At 36.4% G+C, this 16683-nt stretch overlaps 1 protein-coding gene across 1 annotated transcript; it reads right to left on the reverse strand.

Annotated features, from left to right (window-relative positions):
- Positions 1 to 655: 655 nt before the first annotated feature.
- phb2a (prohibitin 2a) lies at positions 656 to 15299 on the reverse strand. The gene is made up of 10 exons (XM_052133261.1): positions 15206 to 15299; positions 13996 to 14125; positions 13497 to 13581; positions 13328 to 13407; positions 12985 to 13169; positions 7759 to 7888; positions 5126 to 5229; positions 4402 to 4479; positions 3880 to 3956; positions 656 to 2090 (listed from the first exon to the last, which is right to left on the reverse strand). The coding sequence occupies exons 1-10, from the start codon at positions 15224 to 15226 to the stop codon at positions 2072 to 2074; spliced, it is 909 nt and encodes a 302-aa protein (XP_051989221.1). The 5' UTR covers positions 15227 to 15299; the 3' UTR covers positions 656 to 2071.
- Positions 15300 to 16683: the final 1384 nt, after the last annotated feature.

The following is a 16683-nucleotide window of genomic DNA, read 5'->3' on the forward strand; positions in this document are numbered from 1 at the left end:
TCTGCAGTTCCTCAACATGCCTACAAGCTCTACATGTTACTGATGTAGATGTGACTCATCTATGCTTAATCTAGAGCTGTCACACAGCCATGTTCGGCACAGATGCAGCATCGACTGATGCATAAATACCACAAAAATAGACTGACATACAGATTTTTAATAGTGTAGACTAGGTGTTCCATAGATTAATTTACATAGGAACAACATTTGCACGTAACAATGTCTCATGCGCTCGAATGTTACATTTTTGACTGCGAATTTCAGTCAAAATTGACAGTGTACTGATTGAAAGGTGACACTGTAAAGATCCTAAAGTATCGATACTGACGTTGTATCGTGAATATCGATCTTTACATAAATAATACTGCTTCTAATGTTTTTTTAACTAGTGATTTTAATTATCATAAAAATTATGGTAATTATCACATCATATGCTTCCAAGTGGAAAAAACAACAAAAAATAATTTTAGCAAATATTTATGTAGGATAGATTTTTCTTCTGTTCATCTTATCTCACAAGCAATATGAAAGACACAAGCACTAACAGACAGAGCTCTGTCAAATAAGAGAAGTGCTTGGCAAAAGTAACATCAAAAACAAAGCAAACAAAACAAAACAGCATCTGGAGTTAATTCACACTAAATAATGAGTGACATTTTTGATAATAGATTTGTGTGAAGTTTATTAAATCCTAAATGGGCAAGAATATGAAGGTACATCTGAAAATGTATTAAATGCTATTTTCCAACATATTAGGGCCCACATAAGCTATTTCCATGTTTTTTTTTTTCTCTCTCAAAAAATTATACTTTTATTTTAAATGTTACACCTTGTAAAAATCATGATAATAACATGGAAAGATAGGAGTCTTTGCCTCGAGGCCAGCCTCCTTCTCCAAAAAATGCTGCCATGTTACTTTTAGATAAAGATTGTGAGATGATGCCAGACTTTATACACAGTCACATGTCCTCAGTTTTAGCAGGAACCCCTTTTTCAATATTTTTCACAAAAATTTAGCTGACTCACTCATTACTCACTGCTCCACTCCCCAGTCTCATAAATGTTTGTATTACCCAGGATACAGAAACCTTTTTAGGGTTAAATTAAAAGTTGATTGATCATGTTTCGTCATTGATAAAAAAAATTATACACTTATGAAAATTAACCATGGTTTTATATAGTAATATTGTAGTAAACATGACTGTAGTAACCATGGTTCATTTTGTGGTTGCTAAGATTTTACAACAAATACGATGGTTAAACAATTTACAGTAGTAAAGTCATGGTTAATTTTCTTATCTGTAAACAAAACAGAAGTCTAATAAATGTCAAAATAAAACAAATTTTGGCATTAGAAATATTTTAAATTGCCCATTTTATCCTAAGAATTTGAAAAAAATAATAAAATAAAAATGTAATAGGTATCGGATTGCGAAAAAAAAAGTGGTATTGCCTTTTCCTAACTCTTGAACGCTGCTTGCAGTTGCCAGGTATTCAATCCTGTTATCATTATCCTTCAGTAAGATGCTACATTTTAATCTTTCTAGAGTCTACCATCAAAAACAATGGTACACTTTAAGAATAGCCTAAATAAACGCAACTGCATTTTCAAATTAGCCCAATTGAGTTGGAAAACTGGGACCCTGGCAACACTGTTTGTTAGCATATTAAGGTTCTTATTTGTATGTCTTCATTATGACATGTAGGAATAAATTACTTTCACTTATAACATGATCAATATATTGTTTCAAAGGTTAGAAAACCCATCTGTGTTTTGTGAACACTTTTAATTTTTAACGCCACCTGATACCACAGTGCCAATTCTGGAGCTTAAATCACCATCCAAATCAACCAAAAGACCCAACCAAAAAACCTGCTAAATGACAAACAACGGAGTATAAATGGGTAGTAAGTGCGCAAGGCTGCCCAGCCCAAATCTTATCTGAGCCCCAACAGAACTGCAAAGAGAGGCTCTACTCAGGGACACGGTCACATTTATAAGTAGGGCATAAGTATAGTGGCTCAACAAACACTGCTAACATATGGATATGTTCTCCATGGATGATGCATCTCATTTCCCCAATGACAGCCTGCAACAGAAGTTAAATGCAAACATTACCACCAAGATAATCATGCTAACAACATATACACTGGCTGCCAAAAGTTTGGAATAATGAACAGATTTTGCTCTTATGGAAAGTAATTGGTACTTTTATTCACCAAAGTGGCATTCAACTGATCACAATGTCTAGTCAGGACATTAATAATGTGAAAAAGTACTATTACAATTTGGATTTTTTTTTCAGAACTTCTTAAACTACTTCAAAGTGTTCTTATCAAAAAACTCCATCACATGCGGCAATGACAGCTTTGCAGATCCTTGGCATTCTAGCTGTCAGTTTGTCCAGATACTCCGGTGACATTTAACCCCATGCTTCCTGTAGCACTAACCATAGATGTGTCTGTCTTGTCAGGCAATTCTCACACACCTTTCAGTCTAGCTGATCCCACAAAAGCTCAATGGGGTTAAGATCCATAACACTCTTTTCCAATTATCTGTTGTCCAATGTCTGTGTTTCTTTGCCCACTCTAAACTTTTCTTTCAAAAGTGGCTTTTTCTTTGCAATTCTTCCCATAAGGCTGCACCTCGAGTCTTCTCTTTACTGTTGAACATGAAACTGGTGTTGAGCGGGTAGAATTCAATGAAGCTGTCAACTGAGGACATGTGAGGCATCTATTTCTCAAACTAGAGACTCTGATGTACTTCTCCTCTTGTTTAGTTGTACATCTGGCCGTCCACATCTCTTTCTGGCCTTGTTAGAGCCAGTTGTTCTTTGTCTTTGAAGACTGTAGTGTACACTTTTGAATGACATCTTCAGTTTTTTGGCAATTTCAAGCCTTGTATAGCCTTGTTTCCTCAAAACAATGACTGACAGACAAGTTTCTAGAGAAAGATGTTTCTTTTTTTTTTGCTTTTCTGAACTAATGTTGACCTTAAGACATGGCAGTCTATTGCATACTGTGACAACTCAAAAACAAAGACAATGTTAAGCTTAATTTAATGAACCAAACAGCATTATAAAATGGCAAGTGATTTTCTAGAATCAAATTAGCAATTTAGCATGATTACTGAAGGATAAGGTGTTGGATTGATGGCTGCTGGAAATTTCTCGATTTGATAAAATAAATTACTTTGTGACATTTTTTTTTTTTACATCAGTAATGTCCTGTCTATACTTTGATCAGTTAAATGCCACTTTGGTGAATTGAAGTACCAATTTCCTTCTGAAACAACAAAATCTGAACATTATTCCAAACTTTCGGCCGGCAGTGTATTAATTAATATAAAAAGAAAAGAATAATTAAATGCATCCTAAAATTTTAATTTTTTAATAATGCTCGAAGTTCACATTTCAGAAACACATTAACCCTTTAAAAGTCATTCATTATTAATATTTGTTGACAAAACAAATATAAACATTTAAGCAGAAGCCTTTAGATCAACAAGTCTTATTAAACCCATGTTCAATCAAATGTGTCCAAACTTTTCACTGGTAGTGTATATACAGGCCAATTCAACCTAGGTTTTAAGGCAAAACTGGCACACATGATTCAGTTCTTATGGTAAGGGGACAGAAATCCTATTATATAATAAGTGGGAACTGAATCAAGTTAGAACAAGCTAATTTAGTACATCAGGTCAAGCACTACTGCACTGCTCTTAGATTGAGGAACAACAGACATCCTGACTGAGGTGAATTTCTGTGCCTTCTTTCTAACTGGAACCAAGTCTGTGTGTTTCAATTAGTTTTGAAAATCATGGTTGATTGGGGAAAGGAAATATAATGTGTAAAAGGACAGGAGTGGTTGGGATCTTACTTGTCAAAGTAGTTGTCCTGGAGGTTCAAGACCAGGCTGTCCGCACTCAGGTACACCTTATTCTGAGAGGTTGCCACCTGATGACAAGACAAACAGAACATTTCACTACTACTGCAGTGTATAGTATATATACTGTGCATTTTGTGCAAATGTACTGTCTGCTTGAAATGACCAACTATATTTGTCAAAATGTGCATTATACTAAAGAGCACACTGCATAAAATACTGCATTTCACAATCCAGTGCACTTGACCTTTTATTTCCAGTGTAACATATTAACAGATGTAATTGGGTCAGTGACATGATGCTCACATTTATTTCGTTCTGATGTTTTACAGGTAATCAGGAAGTATTTTTCTCATTTAAAACACTTACTTTTAAAGAAAGTAATAGTAATTTTTTAACTGTGGAACTGTCCTGCCAGTATAGCACTGCAGTACATTGCTTACATATATCAACATCTGCTAATGTGCTTCAATGAAATTCAACCAATAACTTCATTTGGAAACATGTGTCTCATACCGTTTTGGCGATACTTTGTGCAGCTCTGATGCGTCTGAGTTTTAGGTAGCCGGGATTCTTCGTAACAGCTTGACCCAACTGGATTGCACAAACACAGAACAAAAACAAAACAAATTATTCTGTACCCTTACTTGAGCCTTTGTTTACTGTCAGCATACAGCCATTGACCTGCGGCCCATTTTAGCAACAGAATTGCATCACTCAGCAGGAAAGAGTCTAACTGCAAAGTAATTTGCAAAGACAGTGCAAATGCTGAAACGTGGCAAACAATTTAAAGATTCTAGGCAGCAGAACAATAGAGAGAAATGCCCATCATGCACAAACAACACAAAAAACAAATGCATGTGTTTGCTCGTTTGAACCTTGCTTCCAATTCAATTTTCCTGCTTCCACTGAAACTCACAAGAGGCTCTTTAAAACATTCTCAAATCATGCTGGATAACAAGGATCATCAGGTTTTGCACAAACTTGTGGAATCCATGCCAGCTCGACTGCTTGCTTTCATTAGAGCAAAGGGTTACATACAAATGATATTATCAGCATAGCAGTTTGAGTGTAAAGTTGCATTTCCTAGTGTTTCTTAATGCTTATTTGCAACATTTGTTTTTATTTTATTACATTAGCAAAGAATGCCAAATAGAAGTTTTTTCACTTGTGGTCTCAGACTTTTGGACCCCGCTGTATATGTGTGTGCTTGAGAGATATAGACACAGAAGCAGCATACCATTTTAGCAGCCTCAGCTTCACCCTCAGCCTGGATAATCTTGTGTCTCTGGTCCTGTTTGGCCTTCTCTACATAGAACTGAGCCCTCTGGGCTTCCTGCTGGGCTGCACATCAACAAGGGACAGGTCATTTAAGAAGTGAAAATGACTCACGCATGCATAATCACCTTTCTCGGGCTGAACTATATATTGATGTGTTTAAGTGATAAAAACAAACAAACATGACATTTCAGTGCTTAAACAGAAATTATATTATGGAGGTTGTGTATTGTTTTTTTAAGTCATGAGTGAATACTGCTAAATCATGGAATGACAAGACTGCCCTCTAGCGGATAGTATAAAGATCAGCAAATACCACTTTGAATAACCATTCTGACAAACACACTTATTGATTTTATTAGGCATGAACTGACCTATTTGTTGTTACAAACTGAGGGAAGAGTCGATTTCTGTGGCAATTAACAGCATGTCATAGATGCTCTCCAGTAATTTATACTGAATGTACTTTGAATAATGCATGAACTGACAGAAATTTTAGTCAATAAAATAAATACATTTAAATAAAAAAAATAGGCCATGATATTATTTACTTCAAAGTGATGACAATAATAAAAAAAAATTACCAATATTGGCAGCCAGTACTGAAAAAACACCAACATAGTGTACATTACTTTTATATAAGTAAAATGTATCAATGTGTTGTAACACACTCATAATATTAAATCAAGACTTGTACTCTAGTTACTTTAAGGAATAGTTCACCCAAAAATAAAAATTCTCCTCACCAATAACGGATGTACTTGACTTTCTTCAGCAGAAAACAAATTAAGATTTTTGAAGTGTAAAAATGTTGGCACCCATTCACTTGCATTGTGAGGACCTACAGAGCTGAAATATTCTTCTAAAAATCTTTGTGTTCTGCAGAAGAAAGAAAGTCATACACATCTGGGATGGCATGAGGGTGAGTAAATGATGGGAGACGTTTAATTTTTGGGTGAATATCCCTTTAAGCCCAGTTTTGTTTGCAGGGAGAACACATTACAGTGAAGCAAAGACAGAGAATCTAAACTTAAATAAAAACAACTTGATATAATAACATTGGCATATACACTGATGAGTCAAAACATTACGACCGCAGGATCTTGTGGTATCTGACACCAAAACATTAGCAGCAGATCCTTCAAGTCCTGTAAGTTGCGAGGTGGAGCCGCCGTGGATTGGACTTGTAGGTCCAGCAAATCCCACGGAAGCTCATAGGATTGAGATCTGGGGAATTTGAAGGCCAGGGCAACACCTTGAGCTCTTCATCATGTTCCTCAAACCATTTCCGAGCAATGTGTGCAGTGAGGCAGGGCGCTTGCCATTGCCATCAAGGGGTGTACCTGGTCTGCAACGATATTTAGGAAGGTGACACGTGTCAAACTGACCTCCACATGAATGGCCAGACTGAGGGTTTCCCAGTAGAACATAGCCCAGAGCATTACACTCCCTCCACCAGCTTGTAATCTTCCCACAGTGCATCCTGGTGCAATCAATTCCCCAGGTAAACAGTGCACAAGAACATGGTCGTCTACGTGATGTAAAAGAAAACGTGACTTATCGGACCAGGCGACCTTCTTTCACCGCTCCAAGGCCCAGTTCCGTCACTCGCATGCCCATTTTAGGTGCTTTTGATGGTGGACAGGGGACATCATGGGCACTCTGACCAGTCTGCGGCTACCCAGTCCCATACGCAGCAGGGTGCGATGCACCTCTCAGGCCCGACAGAATAGCCTTCGTTGGCCTCATGCATCGATGAGCCTTGGGCACCCAAAACCCTGTTGCCAGTTTGTGGTTTGTCTCTCCTCAGACCACTGTCAGTAGGTACTCACCACTGTTGACCGGGAGCACCCCACAAGCCTTGCCGTTACAGAGATGCTCGGACCCTGTCATCTGGCCATAACAATTTTGCCCTTGTCAAAGTCACTCAGGTCTTTACTCCTGCCCATTTCTCCTGCATTCAACACATTGAATATGAGAACTGATGGTTTGCTTACCATATAATATACCCAGACCTTGACCGGTGGCCTTTTTAGGAGATGATCAAGGTTATTCGCTTCACCTGCGAGTGGTCATAAAGTTTTGGTTCATCGTGTATGTCAATTAGTTTAGCCAATGCCAACAGTAATAAAAACCCATTAGGAAAATGTGAAAGGACATGCCAAAACATCTGGCTTATCAAAAGAGTGTGGCATTTAGACAGGTCAACATTTGACTTTATGCTAGAAAAGGATTGTTATATTGTATTGTTATGAATTGGATCTCACAAATCTAAAGTAAACACATTTTTAGTTGGCAAGGAACAATATAATTCACAATAGTTAAGGACGAGAACTCAACTAAAAAAATTGCCATCGCAGCTGACACTTAATGATGCCAATGCCTGTGAATTCTTTTAAATTCCAATCTTTTACAGTCTGAAAAGCTAAAATCATGCCAAAGCTTGTGGAAAACAAACAATTGTGATCAAATGCGTTTCTTTATTTCTTGCTTTATTTGTACTCTATAAACGCTTGCAAATTCATTGTTTTCTGTTATAAATTGTCCAAGACATATCATAACATAAAGCCATGTATGTATTTCAGCACTACTAACCGACTTGTTTGGCCTCTACAGCGGCGGTGTATTCCTTGCTGAAGCTGAGCTCGGTGATGGCCACGTCATCCAGTATGATGTTAAAGTCTTTAGCTCTCTCGATTAGCTCTCTCCTTATGAGGAGTGATACCTGAATACCAAAATAAAAATGACACAAATAACTGCTAAACTGACTTTCAGCAACAAGAATTTAATTGCAATGATTGCAGTTACCAGAAAGCATTCAAAAAGAAGATAGACAAATGTATTTAATCTGTATATTTACTACCAACACAAGCAGATCCTTTCAAATTAACCATTTCATCTTTAGTACGTCAGATGAAAATGTAAGAATATTGTTCCTAAGCATCAGGTGAGAGAGTGTGAAATAACAGCCTGTCGTCTTAAATATATCTGCATTACACAAAACCAGAGCTTCTCAGCCTCCACTGAAAGTTAATCATTTCTGTCTCGCACCAGGCTCAGACACGAGATGTTGACAGGGTCAAGATCAAAGGTCAGGGGAGGAAGATGAATAAGTTTTGCAGTTATTCTTTTGGCAAAAGTGATTTAAAGATGATCATTGGGAATTCAACTGTACATTAAAATACAGAGCAGAAATATTCTTCTACAAATCTTCATTTGTGTTCAGTAGAAGAAAGTAAGTCTGGGATGACAAGAGGGTGAGTAAATGTGAATCAGTTTTGGGTGAACTATCCCTTTAAGGGTCGTACACATTCAGTATGTTAACACGGACTTTAAAAGGTAACATGGACTTTGATTTAAGTCAGACTAAAATCATAATTCATCTTTTAAAATGTCATTGTCTGACTGAAATCATATGAGTCACATTTTTGCCAAATCTGACTAACAGACCTTGATATGCCATTGTAGCTTTGGCCAGCATGTATAACCATTAGACCACAATTAGCCTTGGCATATTGCACATGCTCCAAAAGACAGGTGACTTGCAACATGTATTTAATAGGGGTCGACCGATAGTGAAATTTGCAGATACTAATATCTATCAAGGTGTAATAAGGTGGTGGAAAACAGCAATAACTGATTAATCAGGCTGATCGAAGAGAAAAAACTCTTTGTATTTCCTTAATATGATGGCCATAGACATATAGGCTGCAAGGGTCCAAAATGAATACAATATCAGATGCAGTTTATTGTTCAACCAAATTTCCAATAATACCTAGGAAAAAAAAAAGATTTGGGTGTATAAGGCTTTTGAATATAATCATGCCCAAAATACATTGGAAACTCTTATTTTGAAATGACAGACATGGCTGTTACAATGTATGTACTGTAAATATTTACCAAATTCTGCTTTTTATAGCCTATATATTATATATATATATATATATATACACACACACCAGATGAAGAGTTTTGTATATATTTTTCACCAGGTGAGATTAAAGAGGAATAAGATATGATGTATGTTCTGACAGGGCACACTTTCATAAAGTCGCATTTGTTTTTGCATGCCCTCGCTTCAATTTAGAACACTTGATTATCTAATCAGAATAACAAAATATGCATTAAAGTGAGGATAAAAATATGAATGAATAATGTCAATGATGAAAGCTTTAGAAACAGCAAATCCCCACAAGTTTTCTGTGATTGTTTTTTCATCTCTAGAGGCTGCTGTTATACTGTAGAACTAAGCCATTCTAATCGTAGAATCCTCCAGCGCCCGCCACAGAGAAACACAGAGGAATCATAAATAAATAGTTTCGGCAACTATCGGAATAGATTTTTGCAGATAACCAATAGTTCCAAAAAGCAAGTATCTGCACCGATAAATCAGTAAAACCCAGAGGTGGGAGTAAGGAAAACATGATCAAGTCACAAGCAAGTCTCAAGTCTTCACCATCAAGTCTCAAGTGCAGTTCAGACAAATCATGCTAATTGAGTCAGTGACTTACCTCAAGTAAGTCGAGTCAAGCCACAGTACTAAAATAAATAGAGGTTAATTTTTGAAAGAAATATTTAATTTTGCTCTGAAAAGATGAACTTATATAGATATCTTTACATAAATTGTTTATATGAATTGTATAGCAGTAATGTGTTATATATATATATATATATAAAAACACATTACTGCTATAAGTAAATTGTATTAATTAACATGCATGGTATTTGTATCGTGGCGAAAAAGGAATACTTCTTGATAACTTATTATTCAAATTGTTTAGATTTTTAGAATTAATACACTGTGTATGCAGTGTAAAAATGCGGTCAGATTTTCACATTGATCTAACAAAAAACGGTAGAAGGGCTGAATGAAAATGCAAATTCGCTCTCTGATATTAAGTGGCACATATGCAGCAGAAATATAGCTGTTATCCTGGTAACACCTGAACACAAAGCAGCCCTGCGCTTATAAACAATAATTTATTAGGCATTATATCAGGGGCCGGGAACCTATGGCTCTTGAGCCACAAGTAGCGCTTTGTTAAAAATCAAGTGGCTCACCATTCACCAACATATGAACGTTTAAAACTTTAAAAAGATAATTTCCTAACAGAAAGTGAAGCTTGAAGTCAATGACACTGTTTTGATTTCCTTTCTCCCAAATTTGTCGTACAGCCTACTCCTAGTGAACAAGGTTTGAAATGAACACCCGCCAAATGCAGAGTATTTTGCTGATGTACCAGCCACTGTGGAAGGCGACCAGAAAGACTTCTTGGAGTGATATATTACAAGATATTAGACACAAAGCTACGTGTTTGATGAAACATGTTTATATTTTGAAGAACATATGAAAGAAAAGCTGCCGATGCGTCTGATTTGATGTGTGTGGGTAGTGAACTGTTCACCAGTGCAATGAAAGCGCTTCTCCAAGACACTCACATGCATAGAGTTCTGGGACTCATTTCCCAATAACTATTGATCTTAGCGGTTAAGAGCATTTTCTACGAGCGATTTTATGAATGTTCGTTCTTTTTTATGATATTGCACTAGCTCCGCCACTAGCAAAATGCGACGAGGCTCAATCCAGTTCACGAGCTCCTCGTCCAAATGTATTTCATGCGCAAATAATTATGCTCATCTACCTGCAATAGGCGGGTGACTTGTAAGACGTCTCGGAGAGACACATGACAACAAATGCTGTTAGTCAAAAAGACATGCTTGAAGAAACACACTTTATTATATTTCTAAGAACAGACAAAAGAAAAGCCTTCAGTGCTCATGTCTGATCCTCTGTTTGTTCAGAGGTGTGCAACAGCACCCGGTCTCGTGGAGCAAGCGAGTAATCACTCCTTTTTCTCTACTTTATTCAACTGAAAACTTTTTGTAATAATGTAATCTATGAGAATGCTGCAAATGAGCTCCTATCTTCTCGTGAGGTACTGTGACAGAGCAGTTCACTCTTACACATTGTGAACGCAACTCTGCAGGTTCAGTAATATATACACATATCTTTGAATTAAAGAAACAAAGACTAAAGTGATTAAATCATTAAGTAATACAAGACACGTTCACCTTGAACCTAAAACTTTGCTCTATTTTCTTTTTTTTAGGCAGCATTAACTGTATTATCAAAACGCAATACAAACACATTTCACAAGAACACACATTTGGCAGCATTATTTTGGGAACACAAGGGAATTTATTAGACTTATTTATTATGATGATTATCTTTACATCTATAGTTGTCTTTAGTTATTAATTTGTAGGCTATAAGTACCGGTAATTTTTCACCTGTTGTGATACTTGAGTGATGGCAAATGGGGTCGTTGGAGACGGTAAATGTTTGTATTTGGTTATATAGAAGATTCTTTAATAACTTTGTTATTTTATTGCTTTTTTCGTTTCATTTAAAGTACAATTTGAATTTCTTTTAAGTCTTTCATGTTTCAATAAATTAATGCAATTTTTAAAGCAAAATTAATCAAGCAAAAATATTCACCATATAATCGAATATCACGATATTTTAAAAGCGATTATCATTAAAATATTTTTACATATCACTCAGCCCAAAAGGGAAGTTACATTTTTCATGAACAATTGTAAAATTAAGTAATTTTATGAAGACCCGCACAAACTCAATTCCATATTGCAACGTTACCTATTAAATTTGGCATATTTGTTTGTTTTTGAGTAGTCTATGGGCAATATAAACATTTTATTTTACTGAAAAACATTGTTTTTGAAAATAGTAAATTATTTGTTTGTGGTATGGCGTTTTAGAAAAAATAAATCAACCAAATATTTTAAATATTTCTAAGTGAAAAAAGGTTCCCGACCTCTGCAATATACGAAAAGAAAATGCCATCAAAACTTTTCTGAAGACAGTCAGTTCCCTTCAGAGATACATTTATATAAAATAGTCATAAACGTATTGCATTCAAGGGCTTTTGTTAAACTCTTCAGAAGTCATAATCACTATGAGAGCACTTGGATTTCGTCAGAAGTCATTCTGGATATTTTATACTACTTTTATACACGTTTTAAATAAAGTGTTGTAACTGCAAATCTGCCTGTTAAGTTTTTATATTGCCAACAAATGGTTATGGTATATTGCTGACTGCTGAGAAGATTTAGAAAAGGCACACACACATTTAGAGACAATGTCGGGTAATTTCAATCTTGTCGCGCTACAAAACATGGGATTAATCGTGAATCATTTAAATTTACTGACAACCCTCAAACATTTGAAAAGTAATTTTACCTATTATTCTTTCTGGATAATGAAATGATTTACTTACCTTTCCTTGTGGTTTTTTAAATGTCTGATGAAATTCGAGGTTGTGGTGTTTGTATTGGATATTTTTGCGTTGCATATTTTCAAAAAAAAAAAATCTTTATATACAAAGGAGTTTATTCTCTACAATCATCTGTCTTAACTGCGCTGATGCAGATGCAGATCAGTGGTGCTGGTGGGCTTACATTTTTGCATATGAATTAATTGATGTCGCAATCATTTTATTACTGTTTAGAAGTTATTGAAAATAATAATAATGAAAAACATTCAAGCCATTGTCGAGTCATGCAGTTTAAGTCAAGTCAAGTCTAGAGTCACTGGCATTTGCAGCATTTATTTTCAAGAAGAGTGAAAGATACCGTTGGAGGTGCGGAGCTCAACTTGAACAAGTTCAAAACAATGCAATTGTGACAACTACCAAAGGGAATGCAGACAATGCAGGTCACGTGATCTGCCAACAGCAACAGTACAGCGACTTGGCAACATTCAGCAATATAATTGGTGCACCTTTAGTCTTCATACTGTACCTGGGCTCGCTGTGTGATAAGTTGGGATGCATTGAACTTGGCCACCACACTCTTGAGCACCTCATTGACGATTGAAGGAAGCACACGCTCGTCGTAGTCCTTTCCCAGTTGCTGGTACATGGCTGGCAGGTTGGAGGCAATGGGGCGGGACAGCACACGGAGACCAATGTTCACCATCTGAAGATCTATGATGGACAGAGTCATAAGACATCACATAGTTGGGGGTTTAAAAGTGTAGATCGGGCCAAAGAAAGATCAGACAAAAGTGAAGAATATGTTGCTTCTTTTAAAACTTTCATCATTGGTTTCCATTATGAGGACGAAACATCTGCTGGAAGGTCACCTTTGCTTCCAGTGAGGGATGAAATCTTCCTGGGTCTGGCTCGAATATCATAGATGATGGGGTACTGGATCCACGGTATCCTAAAAGGCACATAAGCCATGATCTATTAGTCACAGACTTACAACTGAAATCAGTATTGGTGGTAAGATAGAGCTAATGTGTAAAGCACCTGAAGTGCAGTCCCTCAGAAAGCACAGTGTCCATCTGCATCCCTCCAATTCTGTTGAAGATAATAGCTCTCTGCCCACCATCCACTGCACAGACACACAGTTAGTGATAAATCACAACACAAAGGGCAAATCTGCTGTGCTGTGGTCAGAGATGTCAAAATTAACCACATTTAGTCTTAAGGCTAGGGTGTACTTTGTTTTTCAATATTAACTGGGGGTTTTTTTACGCATTACTTTTTTAGTGGGTGGAAAACAAGAGGAGAAATTTGAAGAATGTTGATGCTGCTCTTATTTTTTTACAGAATGAAAGTGAATGGTGATTGACTCTAACATGAGGTGATTATTCTCTAACATTCTGCAGAAAACCTCCTTTTTTGGGAAAGTCCTACGGGTTAGTACCTACATGAGTGTAAATAGAATTTTCATTTTTGGGAGAACTTTCCCTAAAGGCGGAATTGTTACTATAACATCATCTTTATATTTCAGCGTGCACTCTACCTGTGTATGTGGCTTCTTTGACCCCGTAGGCGAGGGCTCCAGCTCCGATGAGCAGCTTCAAGCCCAGCCCAGCACCTCGGGGGCCAGACCCCATCCTGCCAGCAATCTGACGCAGCTGCTGCAGAAAACCCTGAGACAGATAGAGACATAATGTTAGTCTAATCAAACATATATCCAGATGTAATGGGGATTTAATTGATAGAATATCAATGCTGCTGATGATTTACATCCTCCTGGTGATCCTGTGATACAAACCCATACATTGACACAATATTTAAATATAAGGACATACATCTGAAGTGGTCGTGATCAGGGTCCTTTTGACCAATGAATTTCCATGATTTTTCCAGATATTGGTGAATATATGATACAGACTTGTAAAACGTATTTTGATCAGACTAATTTGCAAACGATTCACTTAGAATATTTTTAGACCATTTTGTGAAGCGTTTCGACTAATTCACTTAAAAGAGCTAACTCAAAACAACGACTCACTGACAAATCGGACAAAGTTATGGCTTGCAAGCAAAATTTACTGTACACCAGATCAATATCTAGTTAATTAAATATGCTAGAGCAGAGGAAAATATAGAAACGTAATTCTATGGGGTCAAGAAAACTATTTGTTTTTTAATTCTCTGATATTTCCAGGTTTCTACTGCTGATTCATTAAAGAGATGTTTGTAGTAGTGTAACAATAATACCAAAATTATTCAATTCTGTAGTTGTGTATAAAAATAAACTTTTTATACAAGATGCCTGTAGCTTGCTTAACACTATGAAGACTTCAGTTTATATATGAATTTGACATTCTTGTACTTCTATAAATGTTACAAATTGACCTTGTCCTTGTCTAGGACAGATGAGGGGCAACTTCTGGGCAAGGTTAAAGATGTTGCTACAGTTCTCAGGATTTCGTCTATCTATTATATATTCACCACAACATTGACACAAATTGTGATTTTAGAGTGATCTATCAAGTTTCACTCATTTCATTCAGGTCACACAAAGTTAAATATAGAGTTGTAAATTGTTACATCACAGTGGCTAGCAGACTACTAGCATAGCTTTAATTAAAAAAATCAATTATACGTCTAAATGTAAGTACAAATTACAACACAAAATACGCAAATGTAAGTTTAATCTACATACAAAATGTCTGTACACATATGAAATCACATATATTTGTTTTCAATATAACGTAATGTACCTCGGGATCTTTATTCGCCATGCTGTCCTGTGTTCTAGGCTGTACGTCACTTGGTCGCGTCTAGAAGGGATCCCTCTGTCGTCAACTCCTCGCGCATGCGCATTCTAATAAGATGCTTTCGCCCGTGCTTTTTCGCTCGCATCTCAGTGTATTAATGCAAGTGATGAACATCTTCGATTTACTGTCAATTTTGAATGGTCCCAAACTAATTATTTTTAAGATATTTTGATTATTAGGGATGGCGATAAGATTTCTGCATATCTGTACATAAAACCAACTTATCGGAATACACTCCTGCATGGACAAAGTTATCATCCTACCCCTCTGAAGTGTAGTTTGCCTATTAGTCAGTTTAACCGTATAAGTCGTATTTGTAGCACTAAATAGTCTTGTGCACAACAAAGCATTGACTTAACGAAAAGATTCAGATAGAGATGTTATAATGAAAATTGGATACAGTCTGCTGTTAAGAGATTTGAAAATAAAAATCAGGAAGTATGCTTAACCATAAATCAGGCTAAATCTGAAGAAAATAAAGTTGTCTGCACATTCCAATACTCCCCTGTTTGTACAGACTTAAAGAAGATTGTCAATAAAGACTTGTACATTTAAACTCAGAGCCAATTCTTCATGAGGTTTTAAAAAAGTCACCTAGATTTGTATAAACATCCCTCTAACATTTATAATCTTGTCATGAGAGCTGATTTGCCTATGGACCATCCCGCTAATTTTTTGTCACCTATCCCAATTGGCAATTATAGTTGTGGTCACTGTGCCCAATGTGATTTTACAATTAAAACAAATGTTTTTTTCCCATTCCCATTCAGGTAAAGAATTCAAGATCAAAGATTCCGGTCAGAGAATAAAGAGTTGGAGGAGAGATTCTTAGTTCAGATGCATTTATTAAACAGTCATGATTATTGGTCCAGTGCAGATATTTTGCACATCTGTGAAATGCTTCTGTGATATGGTATTTTTGCAAAAATGCATTACACAGAGCAGAATAAACAGCTGCATAGACCAAGATTGGCACTCATCTCTACCCATGTGCAACACTGGAAACGAAACGTCCGGGAAACAATGACTGAACTTTGGTTCCTAGGACAGTTTATTTTGAACAAGATGGGCAAATGGTTACGGAGTTTAATGCAGGAGTACAATACTTAACTTTGATGCGGATTGATAGTAGTAGTAGAGAGGCCATCTGTGCGCGCGATGGTGGCAGGAAAAATGTAATAATGTAAAACTCAAAAGAAGATCGCAATGTATGTAATTGAAACTATATCAGACGCTATTAATAAAACACGGGAACACGTTGCGTGGGCAGTTTTGGCCCCCATATTTTTTTATTTATTTTACGATTTCTGAGGCCCCAAGTAACCGACCAAGCTGAAGTCCCATTTTGAAAAGGTTTGCTTAAAAAATTACTTAAGATTTATTTTAAATCATAATTTTAAATTTGTACTATCAGTGTAGCC

This window comes from Xyrauchen texanus, chromosome 9, assembly GCF_025860055.1.
Source record: "Xyrauchen texanus isolate HMW12.3.18 chromosome 9, RBS_HiC_50CHRs, whole genome shotgun sequence".
Classification (NCBI taxonomy): Eukaryota; Metazoa; Chordata; class Actinopteri; order Cypriniformes; family Catostomidae; genus Xyrauchen; species Xyrauchen texanus.